This window comes from Fukomys damarensis, unplaced genomic scaffold (assembly GCF_012274545.1).
Source record: "Fukomys damarensis isolate Sample0158 unplaced genomic scaffold, DMR_v1.0_HiC HiC_scaffold_8, whole genome shotgun sequence".
In the NCBI taxonomy this organism is placed as follows: Eukaryota; Metazoa; Chordata; class Mammalia; order Rodentia; family Bathyergidae; genus Fukomys; species Fukomys damarensis.
Window position 1 is genome coordinate 32538343 of NW_022900920.1, and position 19875 is coordinate 32558217.

The 19875-nt window shown below is 47.3% G+C and overlaps 2 protein-coding genes and 1 long non-coding RNA gene across 6 annotated transcripts in view; 2 read left to right on the forward strand and 1 right to left on the reverse strand.

Moving 5' to 3' along the window:
* Positions 1–18402, forward strand: part of Armh3 (armadillo like helical domain containing 3) — a 164297-nt gene extending 145895 nt beyond the window's left edge. For 2 of the 3 annotated variants that reach the window (XM_010626395.3, XM_010626396.3), the window contains 2 exons: positions 15757–15873; positions 17073–18402. In XM_010626395.3, coding sequence (XP_010624697.1) covers positions 15757–15873; positions 17073–17165 — 210 coding nt within the window. In that variant the 3' untranslated portion in view covers positions 17166–18402. Of the gene's footprint in view, positions 1–15756; positions 15874–17072 lie in introns of those variants that run through there. The other variant, XM_010626397.3, reaches the window with a different exon arrangement.
* Positions 8738–18682, reverse strand: LOC117285317. 2 transcript variants are annotated; one of them, XR_004516318.1, is made up of 3 exons: positions 18626–18682; positions 13505–13593; positions 8738–8808 (listed from the first exon to the last, which is right to left on the reverse strand). It is a non-coding gene; the product is annotated as an uncharacterized LOC117285317 (long non-coding RNA). The 2 variants fall into 2 exon arrangements; XR_004516317.1 differs by lacking the exon at positions 18626–18682 and adding an exon at positions 17064–17174.
* A 1033-nt stretch (positions 18683–19715) lies between these two features.
* Kcnip2 (potassium voltage-gated channel interacting protein 2) overlaps positions 19716–19875 on the forward strand; it is a 17893-nt gene continuing 17733 nt past the window's right edge. The window contains exon 1 of the mRNA XM_019207789.2: positions 19716–19808. Within this exon, the coding sequence (XP_019063334.2) occupies positions 19716–19808 (93 nt within the window). The remainder of the gene's footprint in view (positions 19809–19875) is intronic.

Below are 19875 nucleotides of genomic sequence, written 5' to 3' on the forward strand. Positions count from 1 at the left end.
GTACAGGAGGAAGAGTTGAGCTAGTAGGAGTTTCAGTAGGCGGCCAGATTTTAAAGAGGTTGTAGGAGATACTAGTCCTTACTTTCTTGGTTTGACTTATGAAGGACCTTTTATTCCAGTTATTAGATAGGAAAGTTTAAATAGGCTTTCCCTCTTGAGTTTGTTTTTAGGCCCCTCCTTCCTTCCAGAAGATCTTTGGGAAGTTTATTTCCACCAGTCTCTTTCCCAAGTAATGGCTCAAGCGAGTGTAGTGAGTGGTACATGCCTATAATCCCAGCATTCAGAAGGCTGAGGTAGGATTCCAAGTTTAAGACCAGCCTATTCTAAATAGTGAAAATTCTGTTCACACAAAAAAGTTGTGTTGCTGGGCATGGTGGCGCATGCCTGTAATCTCAGCACTTGGGAGGCTGAGGCAGGAGGAGGCTGGGAGTTCGAGGCCAGCCTGGGCTACACAGCGAGTTCAATGTCAGCCTGAACTACATTTCAAAAAATATTATATAATAATAATAATTGTGTTTATAAGGTGTGTTTACAAGAGCATAGTTTGCTAACTGTGGTAATATCACAGAGGTTGGCAGTGTTTTGGTACAAACTGTTGTAAACTATGTTGATTGGAAATGTCTTTGCTAAGTATCATAATAACATTTTGACTTGTCATAGGAATCGTGCTTAAAGGATGTTGTAATCTTTTTTTTCCTTCTTCTTTCTGAGACAGGGTCTTGCTGTATACTTTAGGCAGGCCTTGTACTGACAGCCATCCTCTTGCCTCAGCCTCCCAGGTGCTGGGATTTGTGAGCCTCCACACCTGGCAGGATGTTGTAATCCTAAAGTGAAAATGAAACTGTACCTCACAAGTGGGATTTTCTTTTCTTTTGTTTTTTTCCTTTCTCTTAGGTTTATTTGGGGAGGGTTTCTTAAAAAATAAATTTTATTTTATCCTGTTCTTTCCCTCAAGCCCCCTCCCCTCCCTATGTACAAAAGCTTTGTTTCCACTTTTTCCTTCACAAGTGGGATTTTCTGTTTGTTTTGGGTTTTGTTTTTAAGACAGGATCTATTTATGCAGTTCAGGCCCCCCTTGAACTCACTGAGTAGCCCAGGCTGGCCTGAAACCACAGTGATCCTCCATACCTGGCACAAATGGGGTTTCAGTGATGGATTCTGTGAAGAGGGATGGGTTAAGCAAGGCCTGGCTGGGAGGCAGAGACCTCATGTTGAGTTGCAGTGAGTTAAGATCAGAAAGAGCGTTTCCTGACTCCTTCTCTGAGATGTGATGTTTTCGAAGAAAGAAACCCCAGGTAGGGAACGTCAGAGACATCTGTCTCTAGGCTGGAGTTGGACCAAGTACCCACCTGCAGCAAGCCATAGAATAGAAAAGGAGAAGGTCTGTATGTAGGTATTGTATGTATGATGGTGTTTCTTCAGCCCAAAACCTCGGCTGTTTAGTGTGATCGGATGCCTTGCTTGTACTGGGTAAGGCCCTGGTGTGTTGGATCTGCAATTAGTGCAAAAAAGGCTTTACAAGGGGTGGCTAGGGCTTCAACCAAATAAAGTCAGGGAGGTAGGGGTGGCTGCCTAGGGAAATTAAAGAAAGTCACTGTCACTGTTCTTTTAACCAGCTGATGGCCTCTCACTAATCACCCACTGTGAGGTTCATTATCTGGTTCGCCTTGCTGAAGGGCAGAGCTGGCTGTCATATCTATAAATCTCAGGGCAGTGGAGGGCCCTTTGGTATCAGGCTTGGAAGACGAATGGCTTGGGAGAGCTCGCCAGCTTAAATACATTCTGAAATTGGATTTGGTCCTGAAGTAAAGGACATGAAAACGGGGAGAAGGGGGAAGAAAACACAAATTTCTGCGTCTTATCCGCAGGGTGACTATACAGGAGAAACAGTTATATTTGGCGTTTGGACCCTGGAGAGAGACTTGGGTTACCTTAGATAGAAAGTCACTGTAAGCGTACAGTGAGGAAGAGAGGCTCAGTCCCTGGAGGTCTGTGTTTTTGTTACTGTCGCTATTCTAGTTCCTAGCTTTTGGCTGCTTTCTTTGTTTTTCCAGCTGTATTAAGCCACCTGCAAAGGAAGCTCTCAGGAACCACTTTGGTCTAAGAATTCTAGCTTCTGAGTGTCCTTCATACAGTAAGATAGGGAGTAGGGTAGCTGGGCCTTAAGATCCCCAGATTTCTTCTCTTCTGTGCAAAAATGCAGAAGTACCTACTATGCCAAGCCAAGGACTATAAAAACACAAAGACAATACCTGCCTTTGAGGATTTCCCAGTGTGCCTACCATGACCACTACTTTCTTGTTGGACCTCTGCTGGTGTGTCCTCTTCCAGAGCTCTCTCAGTTGATGTATTTAGGATGATTACCTCAGCCCCACTGGACTCTTTGTAAATCTAGGGAGGAGCCTCCTCTTCTCCTTGGACCCCTAGTGAAGGTTATTTTATTTTATTGAGACAGGTTCTCACTATATAGTTGAGACTGACCTGGAACTCACTATGTAGCCCAGGCTGGTTTTGAACTCCTAGTGATCCTCCTGCCTCAGCCTCCCGAGTGCTGGGATTATAGGCGTGTGCCACCATGCCTGCTCCCCCCCATGAGGTATTGTCTCACTACAAACCCATAAATGGGTGCGTGATGATCTCTAGCTGTGATCATCTAATACCTTTCATTGTTGCCTTAGTTTCATGAAAAGGTGAAAGCAGAACCATCATTAGGTGTTCTTAGTAAAGATAGGAAGCTGTAAGTCCCGGAGTTTAGCGAATGATTGAGTCTGGCAGACAGTACAGGCGTGCGCTACCAGGCCCAGCCCTTCGTCCTTTTAATGAAAGTCAATTTCAGTGTAATCAGGCATCCATGAAGATCTATCGATTTATTTTTTAAATTTATTTATTGCAGTAATAGTAGGGCTTACACTTAGGGCCTTTGTGCTGAGCTATGTCCCAGCCCTTTTAACAAAAATTTTAAATTTAATTTGTCAGGGAGAATTTTGGAGTGTTTTTTTAATTTCATGTACTCTTCAGAGAGTCTTCCCTTGCATTAACTATTCATTTATATTGCCTCTTTGTACTTCATTCTTTCTTCCTTCTTCTGTTTTTGGTTTCCAGTAGGGAAAAGTCTTGTGTGGATATTAGAAACAGTTTTTATATAGTAGTGAACATTTTTATCTTTCTAAACATAATTCTCTAAAAGTGCATATCTCTTCCATTCCCCCGTTTTACCTGATATTCCTGAGTCTAACATTGATCAATTACAAAGACTTGACCGTCTAGTCTCTCAAAACAGCAAGAAGGAGGAAACACAAAGCTCTTGGGTCTCTACTCTTTTGTCCTCTTGACTGACAGCTTGGTCAGTGTGCATCTCTAGGCCATTTCCATGAGGAGAGGGACCACACTTTGTCCAGTATGAGGGGGCAAGCGGATGGCATATGAGGAAGCTAATAGTCTCCTCTGGGTGCCAGTTAGACACAGAGCTCAGGCATCTAATTGTCTTTTCTTCTTGCCTTCTGAGATACAAATCTTTTGGTTGCTATATGTAAGCAAATGCCAAAAATAGTTCAGCAAGCCTTTACCTGGCTGCTCAAAAATCACCATGTGTGTTTGCTTAGATTGTCTTGGTTAGTTATTTAATGAGTACACTGAACAGTTCAGCTAAATCTATGCAGTTAAAATTGTTACTAAATTGCACACACCTCAGAGGGACAGTTCAGATTGGATCAAACCTTATTCCTGAGAAACTGAATCTATAGTTTTTGTGTCAGTTGAGTAAAATAATATTCTTTGTTTCCCCCTCCTGAGAATTGAACTTAGGGAATACTGAGCTTAGGGAATACTTTTTATTTGTTGTTGTAGTTGTTTTGTTGGTACCAGGGATTGAACTGGGGCCCTTGTGCTTGTACGGCAGGCGGTGGAACAACTGAGCCAAATCCCCAGCCCCCGACCTTTTTATCTTATTTTATTTTAAGATACGGTCTCCCTAAGTTGTCAGGTGAGGCTTGAACTTCTGATTCTCCTGCATCAGCCTCCCAAGGAGCTGGGTACAATATGTGTCGCCATGCCTGGACGTGACCTTCCTCACTCTTCTGTCTTGTTCTTCCTGTGTGCCTTTGTGCAAGATTTTATTTTTCAGTGTGAAAACAATCTGCCCCTTGGGTGATTGACCCTGATGGGAACCCACTGTTACTGTGCGTCACAGATCAGTCCAAGTTCATGGTTCTTACTGTAGCCATTGTCTTGGGGTCCCAGCTCCCCTACAGAGGATTTTTTACTCAGAGTTAACTATCACGGTAGTAAAAGTAGGGCCGGGCATAGTGCCACACACCTGAAATCCCAGCACTCTGGAAAGCTGAGGCAGAATAGATGGCAAGTTCCAGCCCATCCTGGCCAGCATAGACTTCATCTCAAAATAAAAAATAAAAAGGGCCAGGGATTTAGCTCAGTGTTTCCACCACCTACCTTGCAAGTGCAAGGTCCCAAGTTTGATCCCCTGTACCAAAACAAAATAAAAACATAATAGCTGGGGCTGTAGACCCGGGTAAAGGTCCTAAGTACCTCCCCCCAATTAGAAGAGGTGGTAGGCAGAGAAGAGACTTTGGCTCCCTTATTCTCCCTGCTGTACAGTGTGTGGTTGCAGGAGTAGCAGAGCCTGCCTGTAACTCTAACAGAGATTTGCCAGTGTGGGTCACATAGTGAGTTTGAGGCCAGCCTGAATTGCGTAGCGAGACCCTGTTGAAAAAAGAAAATGTGATGTATGTATATACACAATAGCATATTGTTATATCCTAAGGGAAAATGAAATCATTCATTTGTAGGAAAATGGATGGAACTGAAGACTACCTTGTTAAACAAAATAAGCCTCAGAAAAATAAGTCTCGGAAAATTTAAATATCACATGTTTTCTCTTATACCAGCCATTAATCAATCAATCAGTGAGAGATGACAGGAAGCCAGAAGGTAGATTTTTATAGATCTGGAAGGGAATCAAGGGGGTGAAAGGCTGAGATAGGGATGAAAGTAATCAAAATATGTTATATGCGTGTACCAGTAAACCAAAACAGGTCTCATTATTCTGTGTTACTCATAGGTACTAACAGAAATCAAAACAGAAAGGCCTAGTGCTGTTTGAGCCTGTGTCCCTTCACTGATCCAGCTGACTCCAGGCCATGATCATTGCTCCTGGCCCATCTCTAGAGGTTTCTCTCCATCCCTCCAGTGCCTGTCACTTTGTAAAGGCAGACATGGCTCTGCCAGCTTTTGGGGCAGAGTGCTGAGAACAGTGCTGAGTGTTAGGCCATCAGGGCCTAACTAATCTCACCGTGTGCCTTGCTAGAGTCTCCTTTTCCGGTTGGGCCTGTGTTACTAAATTAGTCCATAAGCATGTTGATGTTTGCTGTTCTTAAGACACTGTCTGGCATGGTGGGAGGTCCATAATGTAATGCTGAGTCTCTTCCTTCAGGGTGTAGATGTGACAGGTTTCAGTGAGGAAATCAGGAGCGCTGTCATGCTTGTTTTGCTAGGAGAGGTCCTGCCACTCTGCCAGCCTCCACCTCCTAATGCCCAAGACCTGAGACCATAGGTTCTTTTCTCCACTGCACATCCCTCATTGGGAAACCTGTAGGATTAAAACATCTTCCAGAGAGATTGGGGAGTGGATTTTGCTCATTTATAGCAGGAGTTGAAAGGGGAGCTATGTTAATGGGTCAATTTTCCTGATTTCAGACCCTAAAAAGTCATAGAGTCTTATCAAGGTGAAAAAAGATAGTAACAGGGCTGGGGATTTAGCTCAGAGGTTCGGTGGCCTGCCTTGCAAGCGCAAGGACCCGAGTTCAATCCCTGGTACCAAAAAAAAAAAAAAATAGTAACAGCCACAATTCATCTATCCATCCTCTCTCTCTCTCTCTCTCTCTCTCTCTCTCTCTCTCTCTCTCTCTCTCCCCTTCTCTTTCTTTCTTTTGGTTTTTAATTTTATTATTATTTTTTTAAGACAGAGTTTTGCTGCATAGTCTAGGCTGGCCTAGATAGAACTTGGCAGTATAGCCCAGTCTGGTCTCAAACTCATAATCCTACTTCAGCTTCCCAAGTGCTAACAGCCACAATTTTTAAGCACTTTCTATGCATCAAACAGTATGCTTAGCCAGGTGTGGTGGTGCACGCCTGTAATCCCAGCACTCAGGAGGCTGAGGCAGGAGGATCGCTGTGAGTTCAAGACCAGCCTGGGCTACATAGTGAGTTCCAGGTCAGACTCAACTACATAGTGAGACCCTGTTTCAAAAAACAAAACAAAACAAAGAAAACAGTATGCTTATCACCTTGCATATACCCCTTTATGTGGTCTTTTTTTAATATATATACCTTATATATAGAACTGGCTCTATAGTGAAAGTACTATTCCCACTTTCACAGTGAGAAAACTGAGGCTCACCTAGCTATAACATGCTGATAGGTGATGAAGATGGGGTGGGAGACCAGCCAGGTTGACTCAACATATACTCTTGATCACTATGTCTTTGTGTGTGTTTGACAGTTGTACAGTTAGGACTCACACTTCTGATCCAAGTCGCTGGGGCTAGATGAATGTGCCACCACACTTGGCCCCACTGTGCTATCCTAAACATACTAGCTATCGGTTGAAACTTTTGCAGAAGGCATAACTAGACCCAGTGGCCAGGGTCATTACTTATGTGACATCTTTGAAGTGCTCCTTGTTTAGGTTTAATTAGTTCTGAGTTTGGAAGAATAAATATGAGTTATGAGAAAAGAATCGATTTTTTGGTTCTCATCAGAATTCCTCTTCAAAACTAACACCTGAGTTCCACTTAATTGTGAGACTGCCTCTGAGAAGCTGTCCTCAAGCTGGTGAAATTTCAAAGTTAGGTAAAAACTGTATTTCTGGGAGAGAAGGGTGCTGTCCCTCATTGGGAGACCTATAGCCAGTTCTGGAGAAGGTCTGCCTTTAGAAAAGTAGAGCAAGAGAGGGAGGCTATGTTAAGTGCCTTTAGAGAGAATGAAAGATCAGACTTTCTGTATCTCTTCCAGTCTCATACAAAAGTTTATAAAGTATTTCAGCCCTATACCAAATCCAGAGCAGGGTGGTAGGCAATGCCCAGAGTAGGTCATTCTCACTTTCATGGGAAAGAGCACCTTCCTTTAAGTTTGAGAACTTTTTCTGGATTTTAGAAGGAAAAAAGCTTCAGCATTCCTTGCTGAGATATGGTATATTTGCCTTGTGTTGTTCCTCCATGGATGAAGAGAAGTGTACATTTATACATTTACCATAGAAACTGCTTATAGCTACCTGGATCCTCTTTCTAGCAGTTTATTTGCTGCTGACCATTAGTGAAGAACTACTGTGCTTGGCACTGTTTCTTCTAGTGACAGGACATTATGCTAAGACCAGGAGGTCAGTGATACAGGGGAGAAAATGTCACTCCCAACCGGCTAGATGTCAGCCACTCCGAGTTCATGTTCCCTGAAATTGAAGGATGAATCTGAATGAACAACGGAGATTAAGAGTAGGAAAATTTATGGGGGAATAGGGATGGGGAGTAGCAGGGCCAGGTATTCAGCTCAGTGGCGCTGCGCATGCCTCACAAGCGCAAGGCCCTGAGTTAAATCTGCGGTACAAAAAAAAAAAAAAAAGACTCTTGAGAGACAGGAAAGGTCCTGAATGGCTTGCCAGTGAGCCCACTTCTCTGAGAAAGTTTTTTAGAACAAAATCAGGAGTTGGGTAGGATGTGGGTGAAAACTGTAATCAACTGATGAGTTTACAAGTATAGCCACTTGGCTCATACTGATCCGGTAGTCGCAAGGGCATATGGATGACATCTTTAACCTTGTTCAGTGATCTATACTCTTAGTCTTGTCTTTAGTCTTTAGTCTTAGTGGGTGGGAGAGGATGGCCCACTCCCCAATGACAGATTTATAGGGATAAATCTCAAAAAGGGCGGTACCAATAACCTCAAGCTTCCAGTTATCCCATAGGAAAGTATGTAAATCTGGTCATTGTAACTTTACTCTTTTTCACATACAACTCCAGCCACTGTTTTGTTTTGTTTTGTTTTGGGGATTGAACTCGGGCTCTTGTGCTTGCAAGGCATGTGGCAAAACCACTGAGCTAAATCCCTGACCCATCCACTGTTGTGATGTGTTTTCGTCTTCTGCCCTGACTCCCTCGAGGGCTCAGCCCTATCTGACTGCCTATACTATTTCTACCTAATTTAGCCGTCTGTTGTTTTGATGGGTGGCTCCGGGAACAAACCTGAGTATGGGCACCAGAATAGATTTGTACCAAATCTCCAGCCATTGCAAGGAAAGAATGGCTTACCAAACTCTGATAATGTCTTCTCCATCATTTTGTAGAATATGCAGTACCTGCTTGTACGGGAGGCACAGAGAAACCACCTGGGTAGGCTTTGTGTGAGCAACAAAGTTATTTATTCACTAAGGTGCAGTGGGCTGAATCAAAAAAGGGTGAGCCCCGAGCAAGGGGAGAGCAAAGGTTTTTATGTTCCTTGGGGGTGGGGGTGCTGGGGTGCCAGACTTGGAGGTTGTTGCCAGGCATGCGTTGGTCCGAGATGCCACTGCCTTGAGGAGTCTGGGGCAGAGATAGTGTGGCCATGCTCCTCGGGGCAGAACAGGGTAAGATGTACTGTGACTTTCTGGAACCGAGGGCAGTGTCTCTGTACTCCGACTTCTTGGAGGTGCTCAGGTGTGACACTGCTGAGCATCCCGACTTTGAAGAAGAGAAGCAAAGGTGGCCTGGTCAGACTTGGACTTGGTGCTCAGAGTTGGTCTCTCGGGTTGTCCTTCCCTGCTCTGTGGGAGAAATGGGATCTGAAAGTCATACTCTTTAACTACTTGAGTAAATATATGAAATAGAACAAATGGTTGCAGTCCAGTGGGAAAGACAGTCTGAGATTATTATAAAAATCCTCTAAGGCTGAGGCAGGAGGATCGCTGTGAGTTCAAGACCAGCCTGGGCTACATAGTGAGTTCCAGGTCAGTCTGAACTACATAGTGAGACCCTGTCTCAAAACACCAAAAAATATCCTCTAAAAATCCTTTTTATCTTTTTCTCCTAATTCCTTTCTAGCTGCTATATCTGTTTCAAACCATCTGTAGATTAATTTTTCTATGATTAAGGAATTGAGGATGTTAAAGCAGAACTGCAAGCTGGGTGTGGTGGTGCACATCTGTAACCCCAGCACTCTTGGGAGGCTGAAGCAGGAAGATTGCTGTGAGTGAGTTCAAGGCCAGCCTGGTCTACACAAAAAACCCAAACCAAACCAAACAAAAACATAAAGCAGAACTGCATGAAAGTGCAGCCTCTGGGAGAGTGGAAAATTGGTCTTGAGACGGGAGCATTCACTGTGGAAAGAATTTGTTAATTCCTTTTAATAACCATCCCCAAAGACTGAAAACCACAAATGACCGGGGCCAGAACACTCAACTGAATATTAAGGACCTTTCAATTTCAAGCTCCTAAACGAGAATTGAGTGATCAAAGTAGCTGTCCAAATCACCTTTGCTGATAAGATGTCTGTAAAGTTTTGTTGGTGGTTTACATCAGCAGGGTAGAGCAGGGTTTTCAGTTGCTACTTGTGAAAATTGATAGGCCCTGTGGCCCTGAGGAGCCTGGCAGTTACTAAAGCTCACACAACAAACTACGCCTTCTTTGGGTTACGCTTCCAGCTGTCCACAGATCATTCTTTCCTCTTCTCAGGAGAAGTGACTTGGAATTCCTTGAACTTTTGTTCTCTGAAGACCGAATTTAGTCTGTAAAGCTGACTATGCCCAGATCTGACTAGCCTGCCGCTACAGAAAGAGCACTTGGATTGGGTATCTAATCCCGTGCTGACTATGCCCAGATCTGACTAGCCTGCCGCTACAGAAAGAGCACTTGGATTGGGTATCTAAGAGTGTTGTCACTCTTTCTAGACATTTGTTTCTTCACCTGTGAAACGAGCATGAACTGGGTAGGTAACTTCAGAGGTTTCTTCGAGAGCTGTTAGTTCTGATATGGCTTCCTTCCATGTCATTGACCTCACATGCCACGGAGAGCTCCAGGTCTTCTGGATGCCACTTAACCAGCTGACTCATCTTATTTGAATACATCAAGTACTTCCTATTTCCGTATTCAGTTAGATCCTTCTGTTTGATAGGTCCTGTCACTTGTTTTTATATAATATATATTACATATAATGTTAAAAGAAAATATGACTGTCTCTTAGTTAAGGGGATTAAGAGTCATACAGGTCATAGTCACATATTTAGTAAATGATAGTGTCAAGATTTGAAACCAGAAAGCCGGGCATGCATGGTGGCGCACACCTGTAAACCCAGCACTCGGGAGGCTGAGGCGGAGGATCGTTGTGAGTTCCAGACCAGCCTGGGCTGCATAGTGAGTTCCAGGTCAGTCTCAAATACATAGTGAGACCCTGTCTCAAAAAACCAAAAAGAAAAAAAAAAAAAGATTTTGAAACCAGTGTCTGATCCAGCAGCCCCTTCATTATTTCCCATTGTCATCTTGGTGGGTTCCATGTTTATTCCCTCTTCTGTTGGAAGACTCAGTAAGCTTCTCTATTACTATTTTGTGGTCTCATGCTTTATTTGGCAGCCTGGCCTCGAAGGCAGATCATGATGTTGGAAATGGGCTGGTGGCAGCCTTACATGCTTTCTGTAAGTAGTCATAGCTTTTTGTTGTTGTTGTTGTTTTATTGTTTTTTGTTTTTTGAGGCAAGGTCTCCCTTCATAGTTCAGGCTGGCCCTGAACTCGCTATGTAGCCCAGGCTGGCCTTGAACTCAGGATCCTCCTGCCTCAACTTCCCAAAAAGAGTGCTGGAATTACAGGCATGCATCACCACACCCGGCTCTAAACGGTCATACTTTAGATGTCAGTTCAAACTGAGAAGAAAGTAATGAACACAAGTTTGCTGACAGGATACATCCTGTTATTTAGTTGTCGTTTTCTGCTGGGAATTCAGTCCAACATATTTGAGACAGCAGTTTTTCAGGCCCAGGACAAAGCTTTTGGCATCAAAATTAGATAGCCATCACCAGGAATTTTTCCAACTTGGTGATTCTCATTTGCTACTCTCTTCAGGCTAGAAGTTATTCCTGTTTCAAAAGCCTTGTGTACTTTTTAAAAAATAGACAACAGCTACTGAATATTCTGTGAGGAATGCATATTGTATGTCCTGAGAGATGTGTATGTGTGTGAAACCTTATCGGCAGTTTTCAACTAACCTTGTGCCCTGGGATGTTATCTACTACCCATCTTGATGACATTCTAACCCTGATATGACCAAGAGCTTCATAATCTGTATTATGCAAAGCCAGGCCTTGTGGGCCTTTTTGCTGCTGGGGGTTGAACCTCGGCCCTCTGAACTGGGCTATTCCTCAGCATCCCCACTCCTTTAAATTTTATATTTTGACACAGAGTCTCACTAAGTCGCCCAGGCTGGGCTGAAGAGTGCTGGCATTATAGATGTGCACACCACAACTGGAAGCCTGTGTCCTCTTGCGCCACCAAGGTGTTAAGGTTGGCTGTGGGCAGTAGACCACCTCTGACTTGTGGCTGCTGCATGCCAGTTACACTCAGACTGTGTGGACCTTCTAGGAGGCTGCTTTCATGTTGCGTAAGGGAATGTGGTTTTCTCTTCTCCAAAATCTGTTGGCTAAATGAAGGTGTTTGAGGCCCTGTCTCCTAGCTTATGGTTAGAACTATCTGGAGACAGCCAGAACTTCCAAATTCCCAGTGTTAAGAGAAAGAGGCTTTCATTATAAAATCAGTAAATATTTATTGATTTCTTTTTCATTATGTGCCAGATGTTGAACAGTCATCTCACCTCTTCTTTACATCAGCCGTATGAGTGTTACCCACAAAATTTTATAGATATGAAAACTGAGGCTCAAAAAAATAAACACGCTAGGCCTGGTGCCTGTAATCCCAGCACTCTAGGAGGCTGAGGCAGGAGGATTTCAAGTTGAAGCCCAGCCTGGACAACTTAGTGAGGCCCTGTCTAAAATAAAAAATAAAAGGGCTGGGAATGTATCTTGGTGCAAAGGCCCCGAGTTCAGTGCTCCAATGTGATGGAGGGAGGGACAGAGATACTCATATAAATGTACGCAGCTAGTCAGTGGTCTCCCTGGGACTGCAGCTCAGACCTGTGACCTCAAAGCCTATGTTCTTAATTACTTTACTGTCTTCTCAGGCCCTTTCCCTCCAGAGACCTCAGGAGCCAGTGCCCAGCCCCTACCCAATTTGCTTTTTCCTAACTTGTGTCGAGGTGAAGTGTTTTGAGGCAGAGAAGAAAGCTGAGGCCCCTTTGTCTGTACTCGGTCTTCTCTTGAATCCACAGATGTCCCTTTGTGGTGGAGAATCATGTGCAGCCTGCTCCTGAGACCTTCGGGTCAGTTAAAATAGGTTCTCCCCGTCTGTGAAGGGAATGAGTTTTGAGTCCCAGCAAGCATATAGTCCTTGGGGTGATGGTGTTTCTGTTAAATGTACGTGATGCTCAGGAATTAAAAATTTGAATTCCCTTGTAATTTGTAATTTCTGGAAGGGTAAGTTCAAGATCATTTCATAGGGGGAAGGGCTGCGGCTCAAAAGAAGTGAGTTATCTGAAATCCTATAGTAAGAGTGGAACTCCCAGCTCAGTTATTTATCTTTCATTCATTCGTTATTGATTAGGTTGGTTGGTTGGTTGGTTTTCTGAGACAGGGTCTCACTGTGCAGGTCAGGTTGGCTTTGAACTCACTGTGTAGCCTAGGGTGGCCCCAAACTTGTGGTGATCCTCCTGCTTCAGCCTCCCAAATGCTGGGATTACAGGGGTACACCACCACGCCCAGCTATCAGTTATCTTTCTATCAGGCCCTTCCCAGGATTCACGTTCCCATGCACTGAGGGTTGTAGGTAGGAGGTGTATGAATTCCTTAGAGGGCCTGTAGTCTTATAGGTGATTTCCCAACTTTGAAGCTACCTTAAGCTGAGGTGGTGATCGTGGCTCTAGGGAGCCTGACAGCTGAGGAAAATGTGCTTGTGCTTGGGGGATAGATTGTTACCGGACAGACTGGGAGGCAGTCTCAACCTGGCAGGGGCCATGGAGTTGCTAGGAAGCCTGCCACAGAGGCTGCAAGTTATGGTAGAGCCTGAGGCCTTTAGGGACAGGGGCTCTGGGAGATTGCCCTGGGCTTAACTGCTGCCCTTGCCACATCCCAGACCAGTGCTGAGGCTCAGACAGGACAGGGCCCTAGTCTTAAGCTACAGGAAGTGAAGTCTCAGACTAGGCAAGTACACTCAATGGGCTGAGGCCCAGACCTGCACTTAGAATGTTTCCTACTGTCAGAGATGATGAGGGCGTGAGACGGCAGAGGCAAGATGAATTGACAGCAGCGTTCCCCTGGGTGGAAGAGAAAGGAAAGCAACCCACAGAGAAGGGCCAGAGACGGGTGGCGGAAGGCAGTGTCCACACAAGAGGAGAGCCGACACCCGGCGCAGTGGCACACACACCTGTAATCCTCGCAGTGCGGAAGGCTGAGGCAGGAGGGTCACAGATCCCACCTCCACCTGGGCAGCTTCGTGAGTTAGTGAGATCCTATCTGAAAAAGTAAAACAGGGCTGGGATATAACTTGGTGCAGAGCTCTGGGTTCAATCCCTAGTATCTCTGATGATGATGATAGTAAGAGAATGGAGATTGTTCCCCGAGGACGATCCAGCCAGGCTACTCATTTCTTTCTAAGGAGCTGGTGTCTCGGGAGCCTTCTCTGCTTTCCCTGTCCTATAATGAACTGATGGCTATACTGGCAAAAGCCAGCCTTGCTAGGAAAGGAAGAGTAGCTGCTCTAAGCAAGACCTTCACTTCTGTTCTGCCCTGGCAAGAGGAGAATGCCCAGGAGACATCCGAGGCTACCAGATGTGGCATGGGGAGCTTTTCTGTGCCCTGTGTGACATTCCTCAGGGAAGGCCCTGCCCAGTGGCTGGGTCATGGGCAGTGCTGAGGCCACCCCGTCTTCAGGGTTCAGGAATGCATTTATGACTTTATTTTGCCTGGACCCTGGAGGCTGGTTCTATCTTGGAGGAATTGTGCCTTTTTCTGGCCTTGAGCCATTCACTTCTGAGCAAAGACCTTGGCTGTAGCAGTTCCAGCTACACACGTACCCCTGTGCATGAGGGGCCTGGATTACTTTGTGGGTGACTGTTGTTGCTAGGTAACAAACAGAACTGGAAACAGAAGAACCACTAGTGTCTGTGGGGCCCAGTGAGCAGTGTGATCTTGTGGAGCTGGGCGTCCAGAAGGAGGGAAACTTGGCAGACCCTTGTTCTTCCCGTACCCTCCCTCCAAACCCAAATTCGGGGCCTTCCCCATAGAATAGAAGCCTTCCCTGTGGGCACCAGCCCATCAGTCGTCCGGATGTTTTTTTTTTTTTTTTTTTTTTTTTTTTTTTAGACAGGGTTTCACTGTGTAGTTCAGGCTGGTCTCGAACTTACTATGTAGCCCAGGCTAGCCTCAAACTCAAAGTGATCTTCCTACCTCAGCATACTGAGGGCTGGGATTACAAGGTGTGCACCACCCTGCCCAGCTCTTCTGGACCTCTTAGCAGGTAGAATTGCTTGCCCCCGAAGCAAGTCTGCCCTGGCACAATTTGGACTGGTGAGGCGGAGTAGCCCAAGGCACCTTTGCGGTACTCAGGAGCCTGTCCCTTCACTCCCTGCTTCTGTCAGACCTAACTGTCCTCATCAGCCATTGACTACTTTCTGCCATCTCCCCACTGAACAGAGCAATCTCCACGATGGCATGTCAAGTTACCGGGGATCGAACTCGGGTCCTTGCGCTTGCAAGGCAGGCCATCGAACCGCTGAGCTAAATCCCCGGCCCCCTCCCCCCCTTTTTTTGAGGGGTGGTGGTGTGGGGATTGAATCCAGGGCTTTCACACTGAGCTACATCCCAGCTCTTTTTAAATTTTTTGCTTTGGGACAGGGTCTCACTAAGTTGCCCAGGCTCGGCTCAAGCTTATGATCCTCCTGCCTTACCTTTTCCAGAGGGCTGGGATTACAGGAGTAATCTACCCAGCCCATTCCTTCCTCCTTAACCACAGATGTACCAAGTTCCCAGAATCAGTAAAAATTTGATCCTTCACCATACCAAGCCAGAGAAGCATTGTTGAGGAAAGACTTTGCCTCAGAACAAGAGCTCTAGCTTAGTCTTGAAAGTGTCTCCTGTACCCCGTCTGAGAAGACCAAAAGCTTGATCCAGGCAATGGATGGGAAGGCTGAGTTGGCACTGAGAGGAAAACAAGTGCAGATGGTGCTAAGGAACATCCCAGGACTGAAAAAACACAGTTCCCAGAAAGGGAGAAGCTGGGGAACGTGGCAAAGTCTTACTCAGCAACTATGAGAGACTGGCCAAAGAAAGCTTCAGGAGAGGACTGAGTACATTTATAGTATTAGAAACACAGAGTGACCACAGACGCTTGCTTTTCTATCATCTGCCATACAGGCCGGGCTGGTCAGGGAAGGCAGGGAGTGAAAGACATTTCAAAGTGGCTCAGGGCCAGGGATATAGCTCAGCAGCACAGCGCCTGCCTGGCCCCGAGTTCACTTCCTGGTACAAAAAAAAAAAGTGGCCCAGAAGCCTGAGGAAATGCTCCCTGTGGCAGCGATTTTTCTCTGGATAAGTAGTGAACCCTATAAGGCAGCAGCATGTGCTAAGTGACCTGCAGTTTGCATGCCCCAGCCCCGCCTGGCCTTTGACCTTCCCCAGGTGCTAGAGGTGGTGCGAGCCAACTATGACACGCTCACGCTGAAGCTGCAGGACGGCCTGGACCAGTACGAGCGCTACTCAGAGCAGCACAAGGAAGCTGCCTTCTTCAAGGAGCTGGTGAGTGTCTGCCTCTGCCCATGTCTCTGGGGCTCCCTGCAGGTGGGCTTCTAGGGAACTAGGGGACAGTGGGAGTTGCCAAAGCTGATAAAATAAGCCTGAACGGCTCTCCTGGGATCAGCGCCGCCTCTCTGTAAAGCAGTTCAGGACAAGCAGGGAGGAAGGAAAATGTTCCTGAGCAGCACCGCTAGCCTTCCCCACAGACACAAGACGGCTCTTGCACACCTCCAGCCGGGTCTGGGTTGGACATGTGTTCCCGGTAGCAGCGCTGGCTCATTGTTCCACATCCTGTCCTCAACCAGCAAGAGTAGTTAATTCTTTTTGTGTAGTCATTTCCAATTTTTTTTTCCCCCCTGTGGCCTGCATTTCTTTTTTCTTTTTTACTTCCTGAATTCCTAACTGGCTCCTGGTCTGATGTAGTTATCCAGTTTCTACTCCCTATACCCATTCCCACTTCCGGTCCCTCAGTTTCCAACAACTTCTACCCTTGGCCCCCGGTGCCTGGGAGCATTTGCTCTGCCTCTTGCTCCACCTCCTTGTCAGCATCTCTGGAAAACAGCTTCTCCTGCTGACTGTCTCTTTCCTGCCCTATGCCCAGTGCTGTTCTCGGGAAGGCCTTTGCCTCCCTGTGGTCCTGCCAGTGTACCCAGGCCTCCTGGCTGGAAAGTCTGGACACACTGGCCTCTCCCCGCTTCCCTTCCTCTCACCCCTCTCTACTGGGCTGTAACTTCCGTCAGCCCAGCTTCTCCCCCCATGCCAAGTCTGTGGTAAGGGTGCTGATTTTAGGTCGTCTGTCTTGTGCTAAACCGGCCCCAGCTTTGACCCTGACGTGACGTTCCTCAGGACTTCTCTGGGTTGAGTCAGTTAGGAACATGGCATCCATTACTGTCAGGACACAGTAAAGGGAGTATTTTTATGGGGTGGTTGGTGAGTCTTTATGTTGGTGCAGAGGAATTAGTGGGATCCATCAATAAGCAAAGAGAATTAGTTATTGGGAGAGAAGAGGGTTGTGAAAGAGAAGTAGAGGAACTGATGAGGCTCTTTAGCACTGACTTCTGCCCTACTCGATTCTGTCTGCACCCTGGCACGGGGGAGCAGAACAGATCTAGTCCAGGTGGGAGGTAGTGAGCCTGAATTGCTGCCTTTTCCTTTGCTTCCTCCCTGACCACTTAATTCACTTAATTCCTCACCTTCTCCAGGTCCGATCCATTAGCACCAACGTCCGGAGGAACCTGGCCTTCCACACACTCAGCCAGGAGGTCCTGCTGAAGGAGTTCTCCACTATCTCCTGAGACCCCGCCTCCTGACAGCCACCAGCTGCCCTTATTCATGAGACTCCTGGGCTAGAGAGGGAGAAGGGGCTGCCTCTGAGGTTGGAGAGAAACACAGACAACAAGGTCTTTGATGAAGGCTGCACTTCAGTGGAGCTTGGACAGCAGCAGGAAGCCAGGGGCTCTTATTTGGGGAGGAATGGGAGGGCAAAGGGAGACACATGTAAGGATGTGGGGGCTCCAGAGTGGGCCCCCCGGACACGCTCTCACATTTCCAGTTGAGACTGCAGGAGTTGGTGGACTAAGCCCTAGGTGGTGCCAACATCCCAAAGTCCAGTGGCTTTTTGCAGGGTTCTGAACAAATCAACTTTCAGATACCTGGAACTCCCTCCTGCTTTCTTTGGGCCTGGAGCTAAGTGGGGCTTGAAGTATGTGCCCCTTGCCCTACAGGTGATTGGTGCAGTCATCTTAGCTCTAGCTCAGGGTTGACTTCTCTGAGAAACCAGAGATTGGAATCTGCCCAGAGCTCTGCTGTCCAGCCACCACTTGGTAGATTTTAGTTTTGGCACCAGGAGTTCCTGTTAGCTTTCTCCTGCCTTCCAACCCATGGACTCATCAGCACAATAGGCTCTTAGCCCTCACTTTTTTATTTGTTTGTTTGTTTGTTTTTGGTGCCGGGGATCGAACTCAGGACCTTGAAGGCAGTGGAACCACTGAGCTAAATCCCCAGGTTTCACTTTTTATTTTTAGTCTGCTTTAAACTGTCTATGAGTGTGTGTGAAATAAACACTGACAGGTTTTCGGACCCCTCAAGGTGCCTACTTTGCTAGTTCCCTTCCCAGCAGCTTCCCCTACCCCAGCCAGCCCTCCACAGGGAGCCTCTCCTGCCTCTGAGCTCCCCTCCAAGTGTTCCACTCCCTCACCCTGCTGCTGTTTACATCCAGCCTGCCTGAGAATTTCCTCTGGGGAGGAGTCTGATCCTGCTGCAGTCTGGTGCTTGGGAAGGAAAGAACCCGCTGGGTGCAGGGTACCATCCATCTAAGAGAGGCTGGGTGAGCACTGTACCTGCCAAACTCGGGTGGGCCACGGGCAGATCTCCTGGCCTTGGGAAAGCTGGCCTGTGCTCTTCCTTCGGGTAGCCTCAATGGGACCACTGTAGGCTCTCCCTGCTACCCCACTGCTGCCTCCAAAATAGCTGCAGCTCTGAGATCATCCCTTTCTAAAGTACTTTTAAAGCCCTCAGGATGGTAGGCAGGAAGCAGCAAAGGAAGAATCAGAGCATGTAGGAATCCAGCCATGAGAAGAGGCGCGGGACCTCCCCAGCTGCCACCCATTTAGCCTCAGATCACTGAGGAACACTTGCCCTCCCTGGCTTCAGCATTGAGCAGATAGTTCCAGAGCATCACCAACAGACTGCTGTGCATGCATGGAGTTGGCAAGAGGTCATGGGCTGGCTTTCCCCGGAGCACGGGTAGCCTTACCTGGGGCATGTAGGGTCTTCGGGCGATAAACTGCATGGCAGCTGGATCTGAAACTGCTGACGGGTTGAAGTTATTAAAAGTTGACTTGTGTGGGACAGTCTTTTCAAGTGTTTTTCTCCCCCATTTAATCTCTGTTGCCCAGACTCATTTCTCAAAGACTTGAGGTGCTCTCCCAGTGTGGTTCCCCTGGCTAGGGAGAGCTCCAGTCCTTATAGCCTCCTCCTCCTGAGTCTCCTGGCCCTAGTAGGCCTGTTTGGTTGAGTTTTGTAGCCTCCAGCGCCCTTTAGAGTTGTGTCCCCAACCTCTTTGGTACCAGGGGGCAAAGCTCAGGTGGGGAGCAGCTGTAAGTAGGGGTGAAGCTTCCTGCTTTGTGGCCCAGGGTTGGGGACCCCTGCTGTAAGTAGAAGAAAGGAGAAGAGAATTGCTTGCTGAGGCCAGCAGTAGTCCCTTGGGCTCCTGGGTTCCTTTCAGCCTCCCCTAACAAGTGATGAAGGGCAGCTTTTGACATACTTCTTGCCCACCGTCAAAAAAGGCCGACCTCCTGCTTCAACTTGGGGTACTTGGAACCCTGTCTCAAGCCTTCTGGAGTCCTAAGATTACAGGTGTGTGTCCCTGTGCCAAGCCCTTCTAACCTGTTTCTTCACAGTCACCTGTTCCGAGAACAGGGCCCTCAAGAGGAGCTGTCCTGCTCTGTCCCCGCTTGCTCATTCTTTGCCCAGAGCGGTGGAGGCTCCTGCAGAGGCAGAGCAGAGCCCAAGTCCTGCTGGGGGCCCTGAATCCAACTGAGGAGATTAAATGTGCTGGGCTCCCTTCAGCCGAGCTTCGGCTTCCGAGGCCGCTCCTCCAGATCCGCCAACAGCATCTGCCCGTCCCGCCCGCCCGGATCCCACGCTTTAGGAAAGGAGTTAAACTTCGGGGAGGTGGCTTCTTGTTACCACCTGGACCCCAGGTCTGCCGGAAAACAAGGCATCTAGGACAGGGCAGGTAACAAAAGAGAAGGCAGAAACGTAGAAAGGGAAAGGGGGATCAAAAGAGCAAGGGAGGCCCGGAGTTGCCTGGCCTGTGGGCTCGCGGGGGCCCAGATCTGGGAATGGCGGTGGAGACAGCCAGAGAGAAGGGAGGACCGGAGCGGGGCCTGCCTGACCTCTGCGCGCATCTCCCTTCTCGGAAGCGGAGCAGGCGGGTGAGGACCGGGAACCCGCTGGAACGGGCAGGAGGAACCTGGACCCCGCAAACCCCAGGCTGGGGGG